This window comes from Antrostomus carolinensis, unplaced genomic scaffold (genome assembly GCF_000700745.2).
Source record: "Antrostomus carolinensis isolate BGI_N321 unplaced genomic scaffold, ASM70074v2 scaffold8704, whole genome shotgun sequence".
Taxonomy (NCBI): Eukaryota; Metazoa; Chordata; class Aves; order Caprimulgiformes; family Caprimulgidae; genus Antrostomus; species Antrostomus carolinensis.
The window spans coordinates 11,390-31,861 of record NW_010312773.1 but is presented as its reverse complement, the minus strand read 5'-3'; the positions used below and the strand labels follow the sequence as shown (position 1 = coordinate 31,861).

The 20,472-nt window shown below is 37.5% G+C and overlaps 1 protein-coding gene across 1 annotated transcript in view; it reads right to left on the bottom strand.

Moving 5' to 3' along the window:
- LOC104524288 (leucine-rich repeat and calponin homology domain-containing protein 1) overlaps nt 1-11,451 on the bottom strand; it is a gene marked incomplete at its 3' end in the record, with an annotated part of 28,562 nt that extends 17,111 nt beyond the window's left edge. Inside the window, exons 1-2 of the mRNA XM_010167106.2 lie at nt 11,202-11,451; nt 2,694-2,838 (exon numbers count right to left, since the gene is read on the bottom strand). Of these exons, the coding sequence (XP_010165408.2) occupies nt 2,694-2,838; nt 11,202-11,451 (395 nt within the window). The remainder of the gene's footprint in view (nt 1-2,693; nt 2,839-11,201) is intronic.
- Nucleotides 11,452-20,472: the final 9,021 nt, after the last annotated feature.

The window sequence follows — 20,472 nt, the reverse complement described above, 5'->3', positions numbered from 1 at the left end:
TTCCTAATGAATACAAAACAGTCAACTGAGTATTTTGCAGGTATTTAAACAATCCTATGGTTTTATGTGGCAGTATAGTGGATGTCTTCTCTTCCAAATGAAAGGCAAATAAATAAAGCACAAATAAAACAGTTATTTTCTCAGTTACTTTAAAGCATACTTATAGTTGAAGATTACTTGGTACTTGTTGTTCTATGATTCTGACATTAACCCAGGTTAATACAGTGAAAAATGCCGTGACCATCAACGGTTCATTTCTTTCCAAGACTCAGTCATTTTATCTCTGTATCTTACTTTTTCCTAAAATTGATAAAACATTTTTTAAGTGACTGATCTTACTCTTCATTCCATATTTTTAGGAAAAAAAACCAAAAGTGAGCAGAAGATTTTAATGAAGAAGAGATTTTCATAAAGAGAAGTTGCAAGGAAAGACAAAAATTGGTAGAAAACTTTCAAAAAATTTAGGTTCTCATTCTAGTAACAATTACTCGAGAAGCTAGAACTTAAAGATGACAAATGACATGACTTTTTGTGATCTTCAGGTGATTAAAAATACTAATTCCTTGTGATTTGTGGATCAATTCCCAGAAGAAACTTTAAGCTGAACAGAGTAACATATTAACTATTGTCTTTCCTAGAATATTTGAAGGTTTTCTTAAAATACAGCTTTTTTTTATTAATAGGTATTAACCCATAGGAAAACAATGAACAGTAACTTAAAGTGGCAGCCCAGTAAGAGGCATTTTAGCCAGCTTCTGCCTGACTATTAAGGCTCCAGAGAACAAATACGCATGACTGAACTCTGAAAACAGACGGCAAAAATAGTCCTGTGTAATTTCAGTAAGAGTTGCAACACTGAATTCAAACAAAAGGAAACAAAAATAAAGATTCCAGAAGTCTCAAAACATTTGTTCTTCAACTGCCAATCCACTGGTCTGCTACAAAATTGCATATAAAGGCATATATTCATGCTCCACACAATGGTCTTAAAATGTTTTACAAAATAAGTTATCATCATATCTCTGTTACCCAGGCTGAGAGACAGAATATCAAATAACAAACACAAGGATATTAACAATGAGACATCCAACTACTAACCAGCAGTAGTTGAAAAAAAAGTATCAGTGTTTATTGTGGAGTCAGGATTCTCAATTCTAGTGTCTTTACAGAAGACCGAGACACAACTTATTCTAAAAAATAAGTATAAATAGTTTAAGTTCTAAAGAAATCAAATTGAGGAAGTCTAGTATCTAAAGGAATTATACTATGCACCAGATCAGAACAGCACAAAAACAGGGCAAGTGAGTAATAAATCATCATTAGTTTAAAAGTAATTTCTTTAAACAAAACATGAACAAGGCCCAAAGGCTATGTATATCTCTTGGCATCACTTCCTAATTCTGTTTTGCATATGGGCTCTGTCGGTAACAGGCAGAAAAATATTCATTTTAAATCTATAATATTTTCCTTGCCAAGGAGAACATGGTTAGCAAGTCAAGGATATCTTTCCTTCTTCTACAAACTGCTTACTGTGTTCAGCTAACACAGGGGGAGGGCACATACAAGGAGAGATTTTAAACTGAGGGAAATGACCTTATTTAGTGAAACTTTTAAAATTTCCTTTCATTTTGACTAATTTATGTGATACATTATATTAACACTAACTATTCTGGGTTTGTCATGATTCACAAATTCCATCACAATACTGAGTTCAAATTCACTAGTTCACTACACTGCGTTGTAATTGAGTTCATTCCAGTTCCTAAATTTACTAAGATATTTTATGCAAACTTAATCATTTCATCCAGTCTTAATTTCTTGCTATATTTCTAACAAACACTATTTCAAAATTTCAAATCCTATTGCTTACATGTGTGCAAATACTCAGGACACATTATTCTGTTTCAATTTTTAAAGCCAAAATTAGGGTTTCTGTGGCCAAAACTGCAGCACAGTAACAATACAGGAAAGTTTACAAATCATAAGTTTACAAAACTTATGATTGAGCCTTCATACCTTGAATTTAAAAGCCCAAGAGCCACTCTGCCCCCTGCCTAAACTTCTTTCTTGCAAAAAAGAAGTTATTATATCTTCACCATTACAGTTTTTACACACTAAATTGCAAACAAATCTCCGCACCTCATCCCCACTGAAGAAGTGTTGACATCCCCTCTCCCAAAAGTACATATGCAGTCACCTGCACCAATAGCAATTCTCTACACCAATTAGTATTCACACACATTTTTCATGGGAAAGAGACAAACATGTCTAATTCTTTGCCCCTTCCTCCTAAAAAAGCCTATATAAGAAGTAACTATACTTCTTTCATAATAAGAGGATAAAGTAACATGCTTTTCCTCTCAATTCCCCATGAAAATAGTTAAAGCTCTGTCTCTATCTTGTCAAATTTTTAACTACAAAAAATATGTCAAGTTTCACAAAATTTATCATGAGAAGGGAATTACAAAAATCTGACTGTGCTGTGATTAGCATTCTGAATTTGCTAGAAGAGTAAGGGAAAGAAAGGGATTAACATTACTTGATCTTTCTGTAAACAATTAGACTTATATTTTGGCCTTTACAATGCCTTCATACAGAGCTGTATCTGCAGCCAATGAGTTTTTGCATTACAACTTCCAATAAAACAAATACATTTGCAAATAAACAAAAAAATGTTGCAAAATTAAACTTACCTCAAATTTAAGTAAGTTAGCATTTGCAAATTTACTATGGCGTCTGGTATAATTTTAATACAATTGTGGTATAGATTTAGTGTTTCCAGTGACACGAAATGGCACAATTCCGAAGGAACCTCAGTTAATCTATTCTTGGATAAATCTGAGAAGAGAAAAAGAGAAGGTACTTTTTTTGAACCATCAGAAATATATACTTTAAACAGCTACACTTTTAAAAATAAGTTACTAAATGTAATCCTACAGTGAGACAGCAAATTAAGGCAATGTTTTTATTATGCAAAATAAAACTAGTGCTAACCTTCACAATCTTGAAATGGAACAGGCTGCATACAAAAGAGCAAACATTCAATTAAGATTTATTTGGTCTAATAAAAAGTAAATTATTTGCAGGACTCAGTATGCTGAGGAAATACTTGCAAACAGAACAAAATATAGATTCCAAACCTCATATAATATATCCAAAGATCTAGCCAATACACAGCTAGACATCTGCAAATAATGATGGTGTTTAGAGAAAACAGACAACAAGGATTATACCTTTTTAAATTATTATTTTTTTTAATTATTCAGGTAACTCTTCAAACTGACCTGGATTTCCTAGATCTCAGTCAATCACAAAAGAACGTTACCCATACAAATAGTGAAGACCTTCAGGAATGGATTTGATATATGGTATAAATACATACAAGACAACAAGGATGGATTTCAATCCTCCAGTTGAGTCCTTGTACCAACAGAATAAAAGCTTTTGATATTTGACCTGTTAGTCGTTCTTTATTTCTCATTTTAAGCACATAGACACAAAGGAAAAACCGTAGGAAGAAATGTTCATGAGCTTTGTTCCTTAACTAACACATTATGAAAAATGAACTAGAACTAGGTTGGAACTAGATGATCTTTAAGGTCCCTTCCAACCCAAACCATTCTATGATAACACTGATGTGAGCTCAAGTCAGAAAATAATAATGCATGCCAGCATTCAACTGAATTAATTGGGTTCAAAGAAAAGTTTAAACATGGTTGCAAACCAAACATCTCTTATGATCAGAAACCACACAAATACCACCTATCCATACCACCAGACGGGTAACCTGGTCTGAATAATGCTCATCTGTTTTTAAGAGGAAGGATTGTACCTAGGCAACAAGTGAAACATCTGATAGGAAGGACACAAGGAAAAAAATGGAACTTAACCATCTCCTCACTTCTTCACTGCTGCTATTTTAAGCCTCCTCTCTGACCCTTCAAAGCTTACTTTCTTAAACTACATAAAGGCAAAGGCAGCCAAAGTATAGCAGATACATTTCCAGAGTGCTGATGAGCTGACTCCTCTCTTTAGGGCCATAAAGGAAATTTTTGCTTTTGTGAACAAACAAGCAGAAGCCTGAAGATCTTTTTAACTTTCTTTGCAGTTCCAGACTCCTCAGCTTTTGCTGTGCAGAGGCACAGCTTGAGTTCAAAACTACTGTCAGTAGGAAGGTTTTATCGTTTTTATTTTTGTTCCTGTCTCCTGCAACGCAGGCTGAAATTCAGTACACTACTCCCTTTGCCAGATTCCACTTTGCTTCACTTTGTTGCTTCCAGTAAAAAGTTGGTTTCATTATTCCATCCACTGCCAAGAAAACAGCAATGGCCTCTGAGTGCAGTAACTGAGAGCAGCCCTGCTGACACAAATAGCAGAATGATTGAATTGAGCACCTCAACCAAAATTATTCACTTCAAGTTACTATACAACAGCAACACTTGAACTGCTCTGCTTTCTCTTACCAGGCTTTGACAGCAGTTAGGTGCAGCACTACCTCAGCTTCTACTTTCCTTCACTTCTGCCATCAAACTAAAGCATTCCCTGTTTGAGTGAATGTTATTACTGTTGCAAAGGGGAAGAAAGCTCTTCAATGTTTCTCTGTGGTAGTGCTTCAATTCTCTACTGTCTTCCATTTGCCATGAGAGTACTTGTTCACTAACATGGCATTCCAAAAAAATTACCACTAGTTCCCTCTCCTCTTCCTAACTATGTTTATAATCAGATACAAACTGAGGACTCATATGCTATAACTTTTTGAATCATGTAGTGGCTCTTCATATTTTACAATTTGACTTGAGAGAAAACCTCTCCTTTTTTTCAATCGATGCTTTTCTGCAGTGACATTCCCACGTATGTGCTGCTCTTGTTTCCTCCTTTAAAGGGGAAGGAGCAGCAAGATCCAGAAGAGTGAATTGAACTTTAGGTCTCATTGAAGACAACCTGCATGGCACTGGATGGCACACGGAGAGCGATCTCTCATCCTTCATCTGATCCTTCTCAAGTGATACACAGATCAAAACCTGAACACAAAAATACTACTTCTTCTTGAGCTACTAAAACTGCAGTCTGCCACCTAAACTCTACCTTCATACCTGTTGGCATTTACCTTCACAACAAATAAAAGGGATTGTTGCCACAACATTTGACTTACCCTTGAAAAATTCTAGTACCTCAAAAATGTGGAACAGCAACTAGACTGACCCTGCTCCTATAACAGACATTACTATGTCAATAAAATGGTTTTGTTTGGTTGGCTTTTTTAAAATAAAATTATTACTATCCTTTGTTCTTAAGGACTTTTCTTATGTTAATCTGAAGAAGAACAAAACAAAAAACCTGCAGATAACAGGCAAATTCCTTCCTGTCGTCAGCACCGTGGGTTATAGGACACACTATGTGTACAACAAAGGAATTCAAGAATTCATTTACTTCCTTTGTTGTAAGTTATTTGTTATTGTCTAGTTATCACAGTTTAACATTAAGATGATTTCAACACCATATCTGTCGTTGCTTCCTAAATAATAAAAACTCAATTCTATTCACAACATAAGGCAGAGGAATACAAACTATACATTTCATTCAATACCATTGTAACATAACTTAATAGAAAAAATAGAAGTTTGCTGCTACTATAATTTCCTGCAAGACGTATGATGAATACCAAATGTGAACGTCTTTGAGAAACAGAGTACTGAAATGGAATTTGACAGACAGAATACTCATAACTTTTTTTTTTTTTTTTAACTAGTGGCAATAATTTTTGCCAACAAACAGACTTCCCTGATCAAACAGAAGCAAAAGAAAAAAAGATACTGGTTTTATTCAACCCTAGAATGAATGTGAGCCTCTGAACATGATGAAGCTGTGAAGAAAGCCTAGAAGCTTTCAGATGTCTCTGAAAATTCCATAGAGAAAAGTGCATGCCTTCAGAAATGAAAAGTAAGGAAAACAGCCCGAATAACAATTTTATACTGTACCTTAAAAGCATATGTAAACATGTACAGATAGCTCTGAAATTTACTTAATTATTTTTATATTACTTTACACAAAGGTACTTTTGCCTCAAATTACTACATCTTACAATTAGTCTGTATATATTTTACGCTTACTCTGATATTTAAGTTCTAGAATAAAAATACAAGGGTTAAGCCTTAACAAAACCGCACAACCTTTGGAACATAGTGAGAAAAACAGTATGCATGCATCTTGTTTCTGTCACAATTCATAAACTTTCTGAAAAATATTTTGCAAAGGCTTTCCCGGGTTCATTATTTAGGGAAAAAGAAGAATGCAGAAACTAAAATTTTAAACAACTTCTGAAAATATTTTTAAAATACAGAACAATTAGTTGGCAAACTTTTAATTTCTTACTATAATTTTTTAACTCTACACTTCACATTCCTCTTGCTTCATTAATTTAATGAATAACGCTTCAGAGTAATTAATAAAAAAGTTACCATACAGACTAGCTTTTGCTACAGAAATGGAAATTAATAGAGGGGTGAAATTAAATTGTTTATACTATCTAATGCAAAGGAGATCTAATAAATTATTGAATCTATGATGGCAGAAGTCTATTTCATGGTTGCCAAAACAGTACAGGTAGGTTTCACCTGAGGTGACTCTTTCCTATAATTTCCATTATGAAATAGGTGACACAAATATAAACAAATCTGAAGGGGAGGCCATGTGCTGGAGTGAGCTTTTTGTTTTAAATGAAATATACTATTCATTCTTTACTTATGGCATCAAGACGTTTTCAAGCTACATCTGGCTTCACTTCACCTTTTCCTGCCAAAACCAAGTTTGTTAAACTCCAAAATAAAGTAACACAACACAAAAAAATAAGCAAGCCAGTTTAGAAAAATATTAGATGGAATCTTGATCTTTAAAAGAGTCAGCACAATTCTGGTGCAATAACATGGCTTTTGTATGAGAAATGTTACTACCTTGGAAGTTAGACAGGAACTACACAAAATAAGCACTTCCTTAGCTGGGAGCTAAGGACAATAAAAAGCAAAAAGTTCAGGCTGGTAAATAAGTATTTAACAGAAGACTCCAAGCACACTGCACAGGCAGGGTCCACGCAGCCATCACACCACTGATAACTGACCCCATCCTTTCAGTCCCTGGAGCTTTGAGTACAGCTACGGCAATGAAGCACCACCACTGACTAGGACCTCCCTGACTGCATGCTTTACAGGCAGATTGCCAACTGCCACTCTGCATGTACACATGGCATAAAGCACTGCCCCTGCAGAAACCAAAATGGCATTGTCAAAGTAACCACAGTAATACGAGGAGTCCTATAGTTACATTTCTTTCAGTAAGGTTACCAAAGTGCTCCAGTCTTCCTACCTTCCAGTGAGCAATGCATTATTATACACCACCTATTAATAAGTTATTAAATAAAAAATGCAGACTATTCACAGAAGAGAGAAACAGTTTAAGACTTTCAGTCAGAACAGCAATTAATTAAAAAAATATGCATATGCATTATTGCATCACAAATCTTAGCCAAGGATTTTAATGAAACCAGTATTATCAAAAAGCAGTGATTTTAAATTTTCAGATCATAGAAAAATTCACACTAAACTCATACTTCTAACACACAAAGCTACAACAGAAAAAAGGTGGAATTATGCAAGTAAGCATCTACTGAGCAGGAAAAGTTTGAGAGGTAAAGATCTGAAACAGAAGAACTATCTGTATTTGATATGGAGTTTTGAAATAAAGAAATTGCAAGGCAAAAAACTCACCCAAACAACCTTAACTTGAGCCCACTGAGTTCCTATTTTTGTACTCTTCAGCAATTACTGAATAAAAGGCAGGAATTATTTTAAAGAATGTATTTGCATTTGTATTAAGATACCATTCAAGGTATTCAAATGAGGTGTCTGAATTAGATTTGATAAAATTCAAGCAAATCACTGTCAGAGCATAAAAAAATAGTAAGTTCAACCATAACTTCATGGGAAAATGATGCAAGAATGCTGGGAAATACATAAAGAAGTCCTGTATATGACATGACACAACTGTATGGAGCTTCACCTTTTACACTGTAAGATACCCATATTTTTATTGGGCTTTTAGGAAGCCTGTATATCCACATTAGCTAGATAACTGAAGTCACAAACTGATGACAGTATCTCAGACAACTTTTGAAATATCTACTTAAATGCAATTCAGACCTTCAGCAATGCTGTACCCAACCTATACTTGCCTTGGCAAAGGAGGCAAGTGATCTGTTATCACTGTAATTGTGCCCATCAGAATCAAACAGTCAGTGCTCTCTAATGAAGCAATTGCTTCATTCCAGCTTTTCCCTCTACATGGCAGACAAATGCTAAATATTAGTCATGAAAACACTGTAATGCAAGTATAAAATGCTATATATTTCTAAGACATGCCCTACAACTTGTCATTACCTAGCATAGTAGCATACATTGTCTGGGAGGGACTTTTTCCAAGGGCAGGTAGTGACAGAACAAGGGGAAATGGCTTTAAACTGTAAGGGGGTAGGTTTAGATTAGATATCGGGAAGAAATTATTTACTGTGAGGGTGGTCAGACACTGGAACAGGTTGCCCAGAGAAGCTGTGGATGCCCCCTCCCTGGAAGTGTTCAAGGCCAGGCTGGATGAGGCTTTGAGCAACCTGGTCTAGTGGAAGGTGTCCCTGCTGATGGCAGGGGGGTTGGAACTAGATGGTCTTTAAGGTCCCTTCCAACCCAAATCATTCTATGGTTCTATGAACTACTTGTCATCTTCACCTGCCAGCAGCATCAATGAATAACGTGCTGGATGTACAGCTAGCTTTTCCTGTAGCCAGCAACTTGTACAGACAGTGATAGTACACAAAAAAGAGGCAGCAAAGACCTCCACTGACTCTGGTTTGTTCCTGACAATTACGCCACAAAGAATGCATGGCATTTCTTCACTAAGAAACATTTCTATTTAAGTTATTTAGCAGATAGAAGAACAAATAATAGAAGACAAAAAATGCCCAATACAGTAAAAACAATTCTGTTTCCACATAAGAAAAAGTATATAGTGGACTCATAGTATATATGGACTCAAGGCTTTCCATTCTGAAACTAGAACTTGTAACAGACCAAGAAAAAAGTAGCTCCAGTGCCCACTCCTGAGAAAGTCATCACTACTGATGCAATAACATATTGTCTATATGTATGGCTGCTGACTCAAAACACATAGAAAGTGCATCTACCCAGGCAATTGGACATAAAAATGTAGATACATTGCAAAAAAAAAAATATTTTAACAGATTATGAAGCGACTCTGCTGTTTCATACATACTTCTTAAGTGCTACTTTTTCTATTCCACCTGACTCCCATTGTTAATTTAAGAATTAACATTGAAACTTGCCAGCTCAAAGCCACAGAAAAAATAATATTACACTACAGGTGTAGCAAATTTCAGCTAACACTAGTGATATAGAACACAACACTTTTCAGTGTCACTGATGGTCAGAATGAACTCAATTTATTACCTGTCAAACTAACAACTGTAATAGTAATCATATTCACCACAGTTATCAGAGAGGACCTAAATTTGGGTTTTAGAGGGAGAAAAAAATTCATGACTGAAGGAAATTTGGGTTTTAGAGGGAGAAAAAGATTCATGACTGAAGGAAACAAACACTGGGAGAAAGCATCTTGTACAGTCTGGCAGAGGTGTCACCACTAGAGGGGGTCCTGATCTCACAGACTTGGCCACCACCCTGTAACGGTGTTTCTCTAGCTGTTTCCTTCTGTAGAGTCCATCCACAGCATACAGAAAGGACAGAAATGGGAAGGCACACCTTACAGCCTCCCCCCCGGCACTCCTAGGAATCTATTGCTCACCACAGTTTTCAATATATGACAAATGAGGCTAATCACTTGCAACCATCACTGCTGGAAACAAATATATAAACTGATTTCTGCTGAGGTCAAGCCCTTACAAAAACCAAACCAAAACTCCTCTGTTCTGAAACAGTCACATTCAAGTGTTTTTCCCCAACCTTCCCTCAGATGATGTAACAACCTGAGGTGCCCTTGAGCTCTCTGTAATTACACCAACATTTCAGTCTATTTCAGACAAAAGTGGCAGTAAACATTAGAAGATACATTTGACAAAGACCCTGCTTACAAACTTAGTCCTCCCCAACGACCCTCCTCTACCATTCTACTCTATTTCATCGTCACTCCATTATGGAATACATTGCTTGCTTTTCCACAGTGCCCTGTAAGCTCCCAATAAAGCACGGCCAAGTGTAAGAAACACGCATCCTACGTTTCTTCTGAGGCAGCGCGCTAACCAGCCTGAAGCAATCTAACAATATAAGCTACCTCGCCCAGACAACAAAACTTTGAGCAAACACCACTTCAGGGTCTTCTTCTTCCTCTGTGTGAAACAAGGGTAGGAGAAAGAGGGAGCAAAAGGGTAACTCAAGGGTAAATTGAAGCTTGCTCTCATTATTAGCTCTGTGGCACGCTCCAATTCCAAAGAGACAAAGGAAATTTCTCTGCAAGAAACACGCTCAAAACAGCGTTGCAAGTCACAGAATCACAGAATGGTTTGGGTTGGAAGGGACCTTTAAAGGTCCAACTCTCAGCTAAAGGGCAGCTAAATCCTTAACACCCATAACGAGGAGGCTAATAGAGCAAATCTGTCTCGTTATTGCATCTGCCTTTAGGTGGCAAAATAAAACATTCAAATTTCTCCTTTATCTTCTGTTTCCTCCTCTTTCAGACAACTGTTTGGGGTTGAGATTGGCAGAAAAAATGGTTCCTGAGGGGTCTCTGTTTACATACTGAAGATGAACCTGGTGTGGAAATGCATGAGACTCCCTAAAAACATACTGTAAATCAACTGGATTCTTCCTGCAGATCTCCAAGTAGGTACTTATAGATTTAGGACTGTGGTCATTCTTGGCTGGTCACCAGGTGCTCACTCGGCCGCTCTATCACTCTCCCTCCTTGGCAGGACAGGGGGAGAAAATAATGAAAAAGCTCAGAGGTCAAGGTAAGGACAGGGAGACCACTCACCAGTTATGGTCACAGGCAACAGACTTGAGGAAATTAATTTATTGCCAATTAATAACAGTAGGACAGTGAGAAACATTAACAAAACTAAAACCACCTTCCCCCCATCCCCCTTTTCCCAGGCTTAACTTCACCCATGACTCTCCTCCTTTCACCCCTAGCCCCCACCTCCCCCAGTGGCACAGGGGAATGGGAACTGCCGTCAGCCCATAAACACTTTGTCTCCACCACTCCTTCCTCCTCGTACTCTTCCTCTGCTCCAGCACTGGTCCCTCCCATGGGTTGTAGTCCTTCACGAACTTCTCCAGTACAAGTCCTTCCCTTAATCTGCAGTTCTTCACAAACTGTTCCAGTACAGGTCCTCTCCACAGGGGACAGTCCTTGATGAATGGACTGCTCCAGCATGGATCCCCCACAGGGTCACAGATCCTGCCAGAAAACCTGCTCCAGCATGAGCTCTTCTCGTGGGTCACAGTTCCTCCTGGGAGCCTGGTCTGCAGAATGAGCTCTCCATAGGCTGCAGTTTCCTTCAGTGTACACCCACCTTCTGCAGCATGGGGACCTCCATGGGCTGCAGGGCGACAACCTGCTTCATCACAGTCTTCTCCAAGAGCTGCAGAGGAATCTCTGCCCTGGTGCCTGAAGAACCTGCTCCTTCTCCTTCTTCACTGACCCTAGTGCCTGCAGGACTGTTTCTGTCACAGTTTTTGCACTCCTTTCTCACACAGCTGCCATGTCAGAAAGCATTTTTTACCTTTTCTCTAACTACGTTATCACAGAGGTGTGACCAGCATTGCTGATGGGCTCAGTTTTGGCCAGCAGCAGGTCTGTCTTGGAGCCAGCTAGAATTGGCTCTGTCTGACATGGGGGCAGCTTCTGGTGTCTTCTCACAGAAGCCACCTCTGCAGCTCCCTATTATCAAAATCTTGCCACGTAAAACAAATACAGGCACCCAATCACCTGTATCATGAGATGGAAAAAAATCAGACAGGAGAACTTCCAGCAACAAAATGACCTTTTGTAACATGTGGGATGAAACCCGTGAAGCATTCCTCCTTCTCCCACACCTTACGCACAAGAGGGAGGATACAAGTAATTAATTTTCACTCCTTAATAAGCAGCCAACCCTAAGAAGGCTCAATGAATTGTATCATTCCAGTACTGAACTAGTCAGCCTCAGCAGGACTTAAGTATTTCAGGTGTTTTCTCAGACATAGTAGCAGTAAGAAAAAATGTTCACCAAACTCTAAAAACTTAAAAACCCTGTTCTTCATAATTTTCAGCCTTTATAGTAGGTTGATGGAGAGCACTGGAGGACCAAATACTGAAGTGTTCACATCATGCACTATCCAGCTGAACATCTTTACTATAACAAACTATATTTCAGTCATTTACCTGAACTGTTTATACTGGCACATGAAAGAAAATTTGATAGTGAACACCCATTCATATGAAAGCAGGATCTTATCATAGAATCACAGAATGGTCTGGGTTGGAAGGGAACTTAAAGATCATCCAGTTCCAACCCCCCTGCCATCAGCAGGGACACCTTCCACTAGACCAGGTTGCTCAAAGCCTCATCCAACCTGGCCTTCAACACTTCCAGGGAGGGGGCAGCCACAACGACCTTGGGTAACCTGTGCCAGTGTCTGACCACCCTCACAGTGAAAAATTTCTTCCTAATATCTAATCTAAACCTACCCCCTTTCAGCTAAAAGCCATTTCCCCTTGTTCTATCACTACCTGCCCTTATGAAAAGCCCCTCTCCAGCCTTCCTGTAGCCCCTTCAGGTACTGGAAGGTCACTATAAGATCTCCCCAGAGCCTTCTCTTCTCCAGGCTGAACAGCCCCAACTCTCTCAGCCTGTCCTCACAGGAGAGGTGCTCCAGCCCTCGGATCATCCTCGTGGCCTCCTCTGGACTTGTTCTAGCTGCTCCAGGTCTCTCTTGTGATGGGGGCTCCAGAACTGGACGCAGTACTCCCGGTGGGGCCTTACAAGAGTGGAGTAGAGGGGGAGAATCACCTCCCTCGACCTGCTGGCCACGCTTCTCTTGATGCAGCCCAGGATATGGTTATTGGCCTTCTGGGCTGCAAGCGCACATTGCCGGCTCACATTGAGCTTCTCGTCCACCACCACCCTGGTTCCTCTCTGAAAACAAAAACTAAAAGTATACCTTGATATTTTAAAGTCCTCAAGATTAGTTTCAGCTATCACAGATACACTTTAATTATTAGCACTGAATGCTGTGAGATCAGATAAACTGTAAGCTATAAGGGGACTTCCAAGGACATTTGGAGACTTCTCATAGGAGTAAGACTTGGATTATGAAATTCTTTTCTGAAAGAAGAATAGCGACCACAGCTTTCACCTAATTCAAAACAAAAGTTCAAAAATGTGTAAATTGTGTACATGTGTATAGAAACACACAGTCACACAACCTTATTTCAGTCCAGTAAGTTACTTCCACCTATTGGAGAACAAGGAAAGATGTGACACAGAAACATGAATTATATACTATCCCAAAGATGGTGGTGGATCCCTGCACGGATGTACTCTAGCATCTTCTATTACAAATCTCTTGTTTCAGCCACCGAGATCTCCTTTCTTAAAGCCGTCCAGTTTCAAAACCAACACCCTCCACTTCCACGGGGGAATTCCACATGATGTGCTCAAAACCAGCAGGATATAATCTAGTGGTCTACAGCCTTTTCCAGCTCACATACAATACTACTGAAAGGAACAAGCTCAATGCAATGTCAAAGTTTGTTTTTCACTTCATTATCTATTTTAATGGCTATAATTATTTTTCCTCAGGCTGTGAAGAGAGGACATTATTTATGCTATGCATTATTTGCCTTGGAGACCTGCTCGAAGAGGAGTTATCTCACATTTATCATCTTGTAGAAGTAGCACATAAAGCAGTTTCTGTGAAGTTGCTCACTTGCCTGCACTCTGAAAATGGTTATTTTTCACATCTGACAAACTAAAATATTAGATTTGCTTATTTTTAATTAATTTTTATACATAAACTGTCTCATGGTCTGTAAGAAAATTTGCTATGAACATGGAAATGCATAAAAGTTATGCGACCTTCGCGTATTTCAAAGGTACGTGAGCAAAGACATGAAAAAGCTACCTGATGCTAATTTACAGTGACATGGAAAGCAGAGTGTTACTCATCTAATCACTTCCCTTTCTGTCTGCCCATCTCCCACAGATGCCAGAGTTAATCTACCTTATCTACATTATTCATGTACTTCTCCCGAAATGGTTCTTGAAGTCAGCACAACATAATTGTTAGAGTTTATCAACACAAATCTGGTTTGTAGCATAAAAGCTGACTTACACTATTGAGCACATCTTTAAACAATGAACTCATTTCATGGCTACACACAGGAGAAATGTGAAAAGAATGATTTGAAATTATATTAGCAATTATTATTAAACTTGAAAACTTGAAAGAAATGGCTAAGAAATACTTCAGACTTCTAAACAAAATAGGAATCCATGAAAACATTACCAGAGACTGAGGTACCAAGAAAGAAAATCCTGGAATGAACAAATAAATTAAATTGTAATAAATAACCAAAAATCAGATGGCCATTCATAGATAAAGGAAAAATAATAGTAATAATAAAATAAAAACTTCTTTTAACTAAAAGCAAAATAAGCACAGTACATACTGTCTCTATCCTTAAAAAACCCAAACAAACTAAAAATCACCTAGCTGGAACCACTAGAACTATAGACCTGTAAATTTTGCACAAAGATCTCTTTCCTATGCAATTATTCCCATGGCTCACTTTGAAGTTTAAGACAATGTTTCTCAACCTTCTCATTTTTCTTTCCTTCAGAATCAAAGAACCTTGCCTCCTTTGCAGAGAACAAAACTGAAGCAGTTATCCAGTATGCTGCTGTCGGTCAGGGGAGGAGCTGGGTTTGGTAGCTGACACACGCAACATTTTTTTTCTTTTTACTTGTTTTAACAAGTCATAGTTTACATCAGGATTTTAATCTAACATCTTTATAAGATAAGAGACACCACATACAGACTGCAAGACGACTGTGAGGGAGACGTAAAACACATACACCCCCTCTACTTATAAACAACTCAGTGCTTGGGACTGGGCAGTCCCCCCATAACACCTGCTGGGGGACACAGGAGGCAATAAGCCAGCAGGCGTGGACAGCACTTGTGGGTCAGTCTGCAGCCACAGGTAAACATCAGCGCTGTGGGTATGTGACAAGGGTATGGCAATGTGCATTTTGAAGGGACAAAAGAATGTTTCCTTCTGGTTTATTTCCTTCATATGCTTTGGCTGTTGGGGTTTGTTTTGGTTTGGCTTGTTGGTTTGGTTTTTTTTGTTGTTTTTTTTTGCAGGGGGTTGTCACTTCACAATCTTCTGAAGTGCACAAAATGACTAATGCTCATCTATATAGTCTGCTGAGCCAGCCCTACAATTCTTGCTTCTGGTGTAGATTCATTTCCACTTCCTTATTTATTTTCTTTTCAAAATACCTTTCAAGAGGCCTAATTTCCATCTTACATGCTAAGTATTGCAGTGATATTTTTTTCTATAAGAATACTTTTGGACCGAGTTCTCTTTCTGAAGGAATTCTGTTCTACTTTTATGTGTATCTGACTTCATATCTTCCTCTTTGCTTGATGGCTAATGTGTTCTCAATGTGGTAACACGTTGCATAGACACAGAACATGTTGCATATAAAGTAGAAAAGGGACAGGAAAGTGTTAAGTCACTATGCCCCCCCCATCGATATGTAAAGAAGTACCTACTCTGAGATCTAATCCTGGAGAGGCTACAATGGCCAGTTGATTCAGGCCCAAATGAGAGATCTACAGGGAGATAGTAAGGAGTCCTGTGAAGAGCAGACGGACAGCATTATCGCCTTTTAGTTATCACAGCCTGATGGGTAGAAGCAAAGGCAGATCTATTAGATCTTAGATTTAAGAAGTCCAGTAAGTGCAGTGTACACTACTGTTCTATTTTAATTTTTTTCCTCCCTTAATCTGCTTTTTTCCTTCTGATAAAATTCAATAACGCTTTAGTGAAACAGTTGGAGTTAAATTACCCTGGTCAGGAGAAAAAAAGTCTTTGCTGCACAAGCTGTGAACCTGCTCAAATCAGTGACAAGTAACCAGTTGATACACATGCTGCTGCGATCCAGGTCAGGTTTTCTGAAAAGAGGAAATAAGCTAAAAGCTTCAGGACTAGAACTTGGGGATTTGGGAGGTACACCTTCAACTGTGGCAGCAGAAACTCCAAAACACTTTATAAAGCACTTGAACTCTTGGCTTGGTTTGTTTATCCAGCGTATACATTTTAAAATCTTTACTATGGGATGAACTATTAATTTTCAAGAGTTTTCCACTAGTGGGGATACTGAATTTGCTTATTCAGGATGCTGAACCTGCTAACCTTAAACTACAGTTGCTATTGCTCAGTGGCTAAACTTACACTGATATCATGAACTCCAAGTCAGCAATTTCAAGTCAATTAAATTTTGAAGTCATTAATGCACTGCAAAACTCACTGATTCAATAACTGATACTTTTAACTGCACCCCCTAAACATTCTTACTCAATAACTGATATTTTTCACCTGTATCCTGAACAACTTCATTAATATACAAGTAGTTAAAGTGATCCACTGGTGAGTTAGCTCACTTTGTCACTTTTCAGATAATATTAAAACTACTCCTATCAGGACTTTGACTCTTACCAAATGCATTCTCATGACTCAGTATTTGAGTGTCAAGTCATGCCTATTAGGAAGAGGTTATACTGTATGAGAGAACTGTGGTATTAATAACAAAATTCTGTGGCATTCTGCTCAAATTACAATTTTATTTATTCCTTTGGGAAGAACTCTGAAGAGATACACTAGCAAATATAATACATTTTACTTCTGTGGAAGAAAAAAAAAAAAAAAAAAGCTCTGATTATCCAGAAATTATGAATCATTTCAATCAGCAATTCGTTCTCTGAAGAGATGATATTGCCACATGCCCTCAAAGTATTTCCTATGCTTACTTAATGAAAGTTTCATCTATTTTGTTTATTCAAGATTGACACAGATAGCAGAAAATCAACTCTAACACAAAAAGCTCCTAATGTAGCTCGTGCTGAGCCCTCTGCCAGCACACCTGCAGATAGTGAAGGTGTTATTCAAAAGACTGCATTATCACAAAGATAAATACATTGTGCAAGACACTACACAACTGTTGTGCTATAAATTATCAGCTGATCTATTTTCTGTATACAACAGTATTTGATTTCACAGAAGCTAATTTTAACCACTGACTGAGAACAGAAATATCTACTATATACTATGCTCTTCTAACAAATGGAAAAGGGTAAAAGGTTGGTAAAACTTTGTTAAAAGGTTAGTTTACGCTTTTAAATTAAGCATGTCAAGATTTTAAAATGACAGAATGCCAGCAAGCTTAAGAGATCTTTTATCTAGGTCTGCTATATCATCTGAAGTCTTTTGCCAGAAACATTTGTAGATAACAAATTCTCTGATCGCTCTCTCCAATGCCCTACATCCAAGAGGTTTTTTTCTTATTCTGCAGCCCACTTTCTATATAACTGTCCACATAAATTTGTAAGCCTAAGGACCAAGATTATCCTTTTAATAGTTCCTCCCTCTGTCTTTATTCCTGTGCTATAAAATCATAGAATAGTTTGGTTGGAAAAGACCACTACAATCATCTAGTCCAACCATAAACCCAGCATTGCCAAGTTAAACCATGTCCCTAAGCACCACATCTACACGTCCTTTAAATACCTCCAAGGATGGTGACTCCACCACTTCCCTGGGCAGCCTGTTCCAATGCTTGACAACCCTTTCAGGGAGGAATTTTTTCCTAATATCCAATCTAAACCTCTCCTGGTGCAACTTAAGGCCGTTCCCTCTTGTCCTATCACTTGTTATTTGGGAGAAGTATATTTGTGAGAACAGTACCTTCTCCCAGTCACTCTTCTGCAAGACTAATAAACAAGCTAGATTCTTCTACTTGCCTCTTGTTACAGTTTTCATGACCATCCAAGCAGACCTTTTCTGCAGCTGTTTGTCTCAAGTCATCTTCCTTGAACATGAATGGGACATAATCCTCCATAGGATTACGGATAGGAGGATTAGGTTACACCATTGCCATGCATAACATCAGTAAGAATTTCTGTTCCCTGTTCAAATATATCTTCTGATACAGCCTCAGGACAAAATCACATGTTTAAAATTTATCATATTGGTGGCTTGTGACCATCTTTAAAAGTGTCATATTCAGTTTTTCTTCCTTTATTAATTACAAGTGATGAACTCATGACTTAGAGTAGACACCACTTACTGACTTTAAATTTTCAGCTACCTTTCTTCTGGACCACTCTTCATAGAACAATGAATGTTTCCAACACTAAATATACCCTGACTGTTATAAGTCTGTGTTCGCACCACAAAGAAATAAGAATGTTTAAGGAACACAAAAATGTGTGAGAAAAACTGACATCAGAAAATACTTTGTTTCTATAACAAAGTTTCTTGTCTCAAAAATAAGTTACCTACTTCAGTTAAAATTAAAGAAAATAGAAAAACAACAATAACCACCAAAAAAAATTCCAAGTTTTTGCTCACAAACAAAACTGTAAGCAATTTCTGTTACAGGTTCATAACAGTAAAATGTTATGCAAGTTTAAGCATATCTGGCATTACAATTCTGAACTCTAACTCCAAAGATGAAAGCTATGAAGCTTTCTTCCTTTATTATTTCATACTACTGACAGTGAAGGGAAAAAACCTCAAAGTCACCCTCATCCATTTTTCAGCTTTGAATGCTGGAAAACAATATTTAAACATTCTTAAAGCTGAAAGTAGTATTTTCTTGTGGATTAGCAAAATAGTGGCCTAGGATCACAGCATAAACTTCAGTTGTTTTAGAGAAACCTGAACAAATTATGTTTACAACATACAGATAAGTTCTAGAAAAAACAGAACTCCTTCTACAAATACGGCAGTATTACTTTAAATAGCTATAAAAAAGGTTGGTCTAAGGTATTTTGTTTTTTTAAATAGTTTCAATTATTACACTTTTTCTACAGCAGATGTTACCACAGCTTAAATGCACCCAAATTGCTTTGGTTTTCTTTAGAAAAAAATAAATTTCAATTCAGATATTACATGACACTTATGAGAAGAGCTCTTCACTGACTGGAATATGAAAATGGGAGTGGAGGGGGGGAAGAGGAATTTCAGTTCTTCATATGCTACACTTACAAACAAATTCTCAAAAGTACCAGTGTCACTAACATACTAACTCTTCAGACTATAATATTCTAAAATAAATGTATATAAGTGATCACAAGAAAAAAATTCTCCTTAAGCACAGAAATATTTACTAAAGTCTAAATTAAATATATATTTAATTTATTTTCCTTTGGCATATGAATATACAGCAACTGATAAAATGCTTATCACTCAGTTGCCTCAAGCTGCTTCTAGTTGTAGACAAGGGAATTTACTGCCAGCAGAAGCAGTCTACATTTTTTAAATTGTTTCTGCATTCTCTGTATACAGATTGTCAAATTATTTGCATGTGGTAGACTCATGTCATTTCCAGCTGCTCTTTGGTCCTTACTCTTTTGCACCAACATGTAACAGCTTTCAGTACGGCTTATCTAAACTCCGCCACTGAGCAACAGTATCTTCCAAAAGCACAACTAAACATGCAGAACTTCTCTCCTAGTCCTTAAAAGGTATAAGAAATAAGAAGTGTAGCCTTTCTTTGACAGCCAACCAAGCAAACAACTCAGTAGCTTGCATTCACTGTTCTTCAGCAGCTTCCACAGCCCAATTCTGACAGGTTAAACGGTTATTTTAAGCCTTCAAGTTCACTTAGAACTAATTAAGCGGTACTGTAAAGTGCCTTTTAAGACTTCTATGAGTCCTTCATATATTTTAAGCAACTCATACACTAATTTGAAAAAGTATTATAAACAAAAGTTTGTAACTGATAAATGAACTCCAGTGCCTATAGTTTCTGTGCGTAAGACTCTCTATTACAAAGGCAGCTGGTGAAAGTTTGCCAGATTCCTTCAAAATTTATTTCCAGACTTTAACATAAACTTTTTAGGTGTTTCTAGTAGTTTTCTGGTCTTAAGTACTTTCAAGAAAATCCAGCCAAACAAGGATCTATACTCTTTGCTTTCACATGGGTTTCCAACATTGACTTTTCAACATGACTAATCTTGCACTGAATTGTGAAAATGGTGTTCAAGTAACTTATATACATATACATATACAATCATTAAATAATTTTTTAGTGTCCTATGTTTAGTAAACTATAAAGTTCCCTAACTACTGTAAGGCTTAGTCAACTGTAAAGTTCACTAAAAAGTTAACCAAATCACT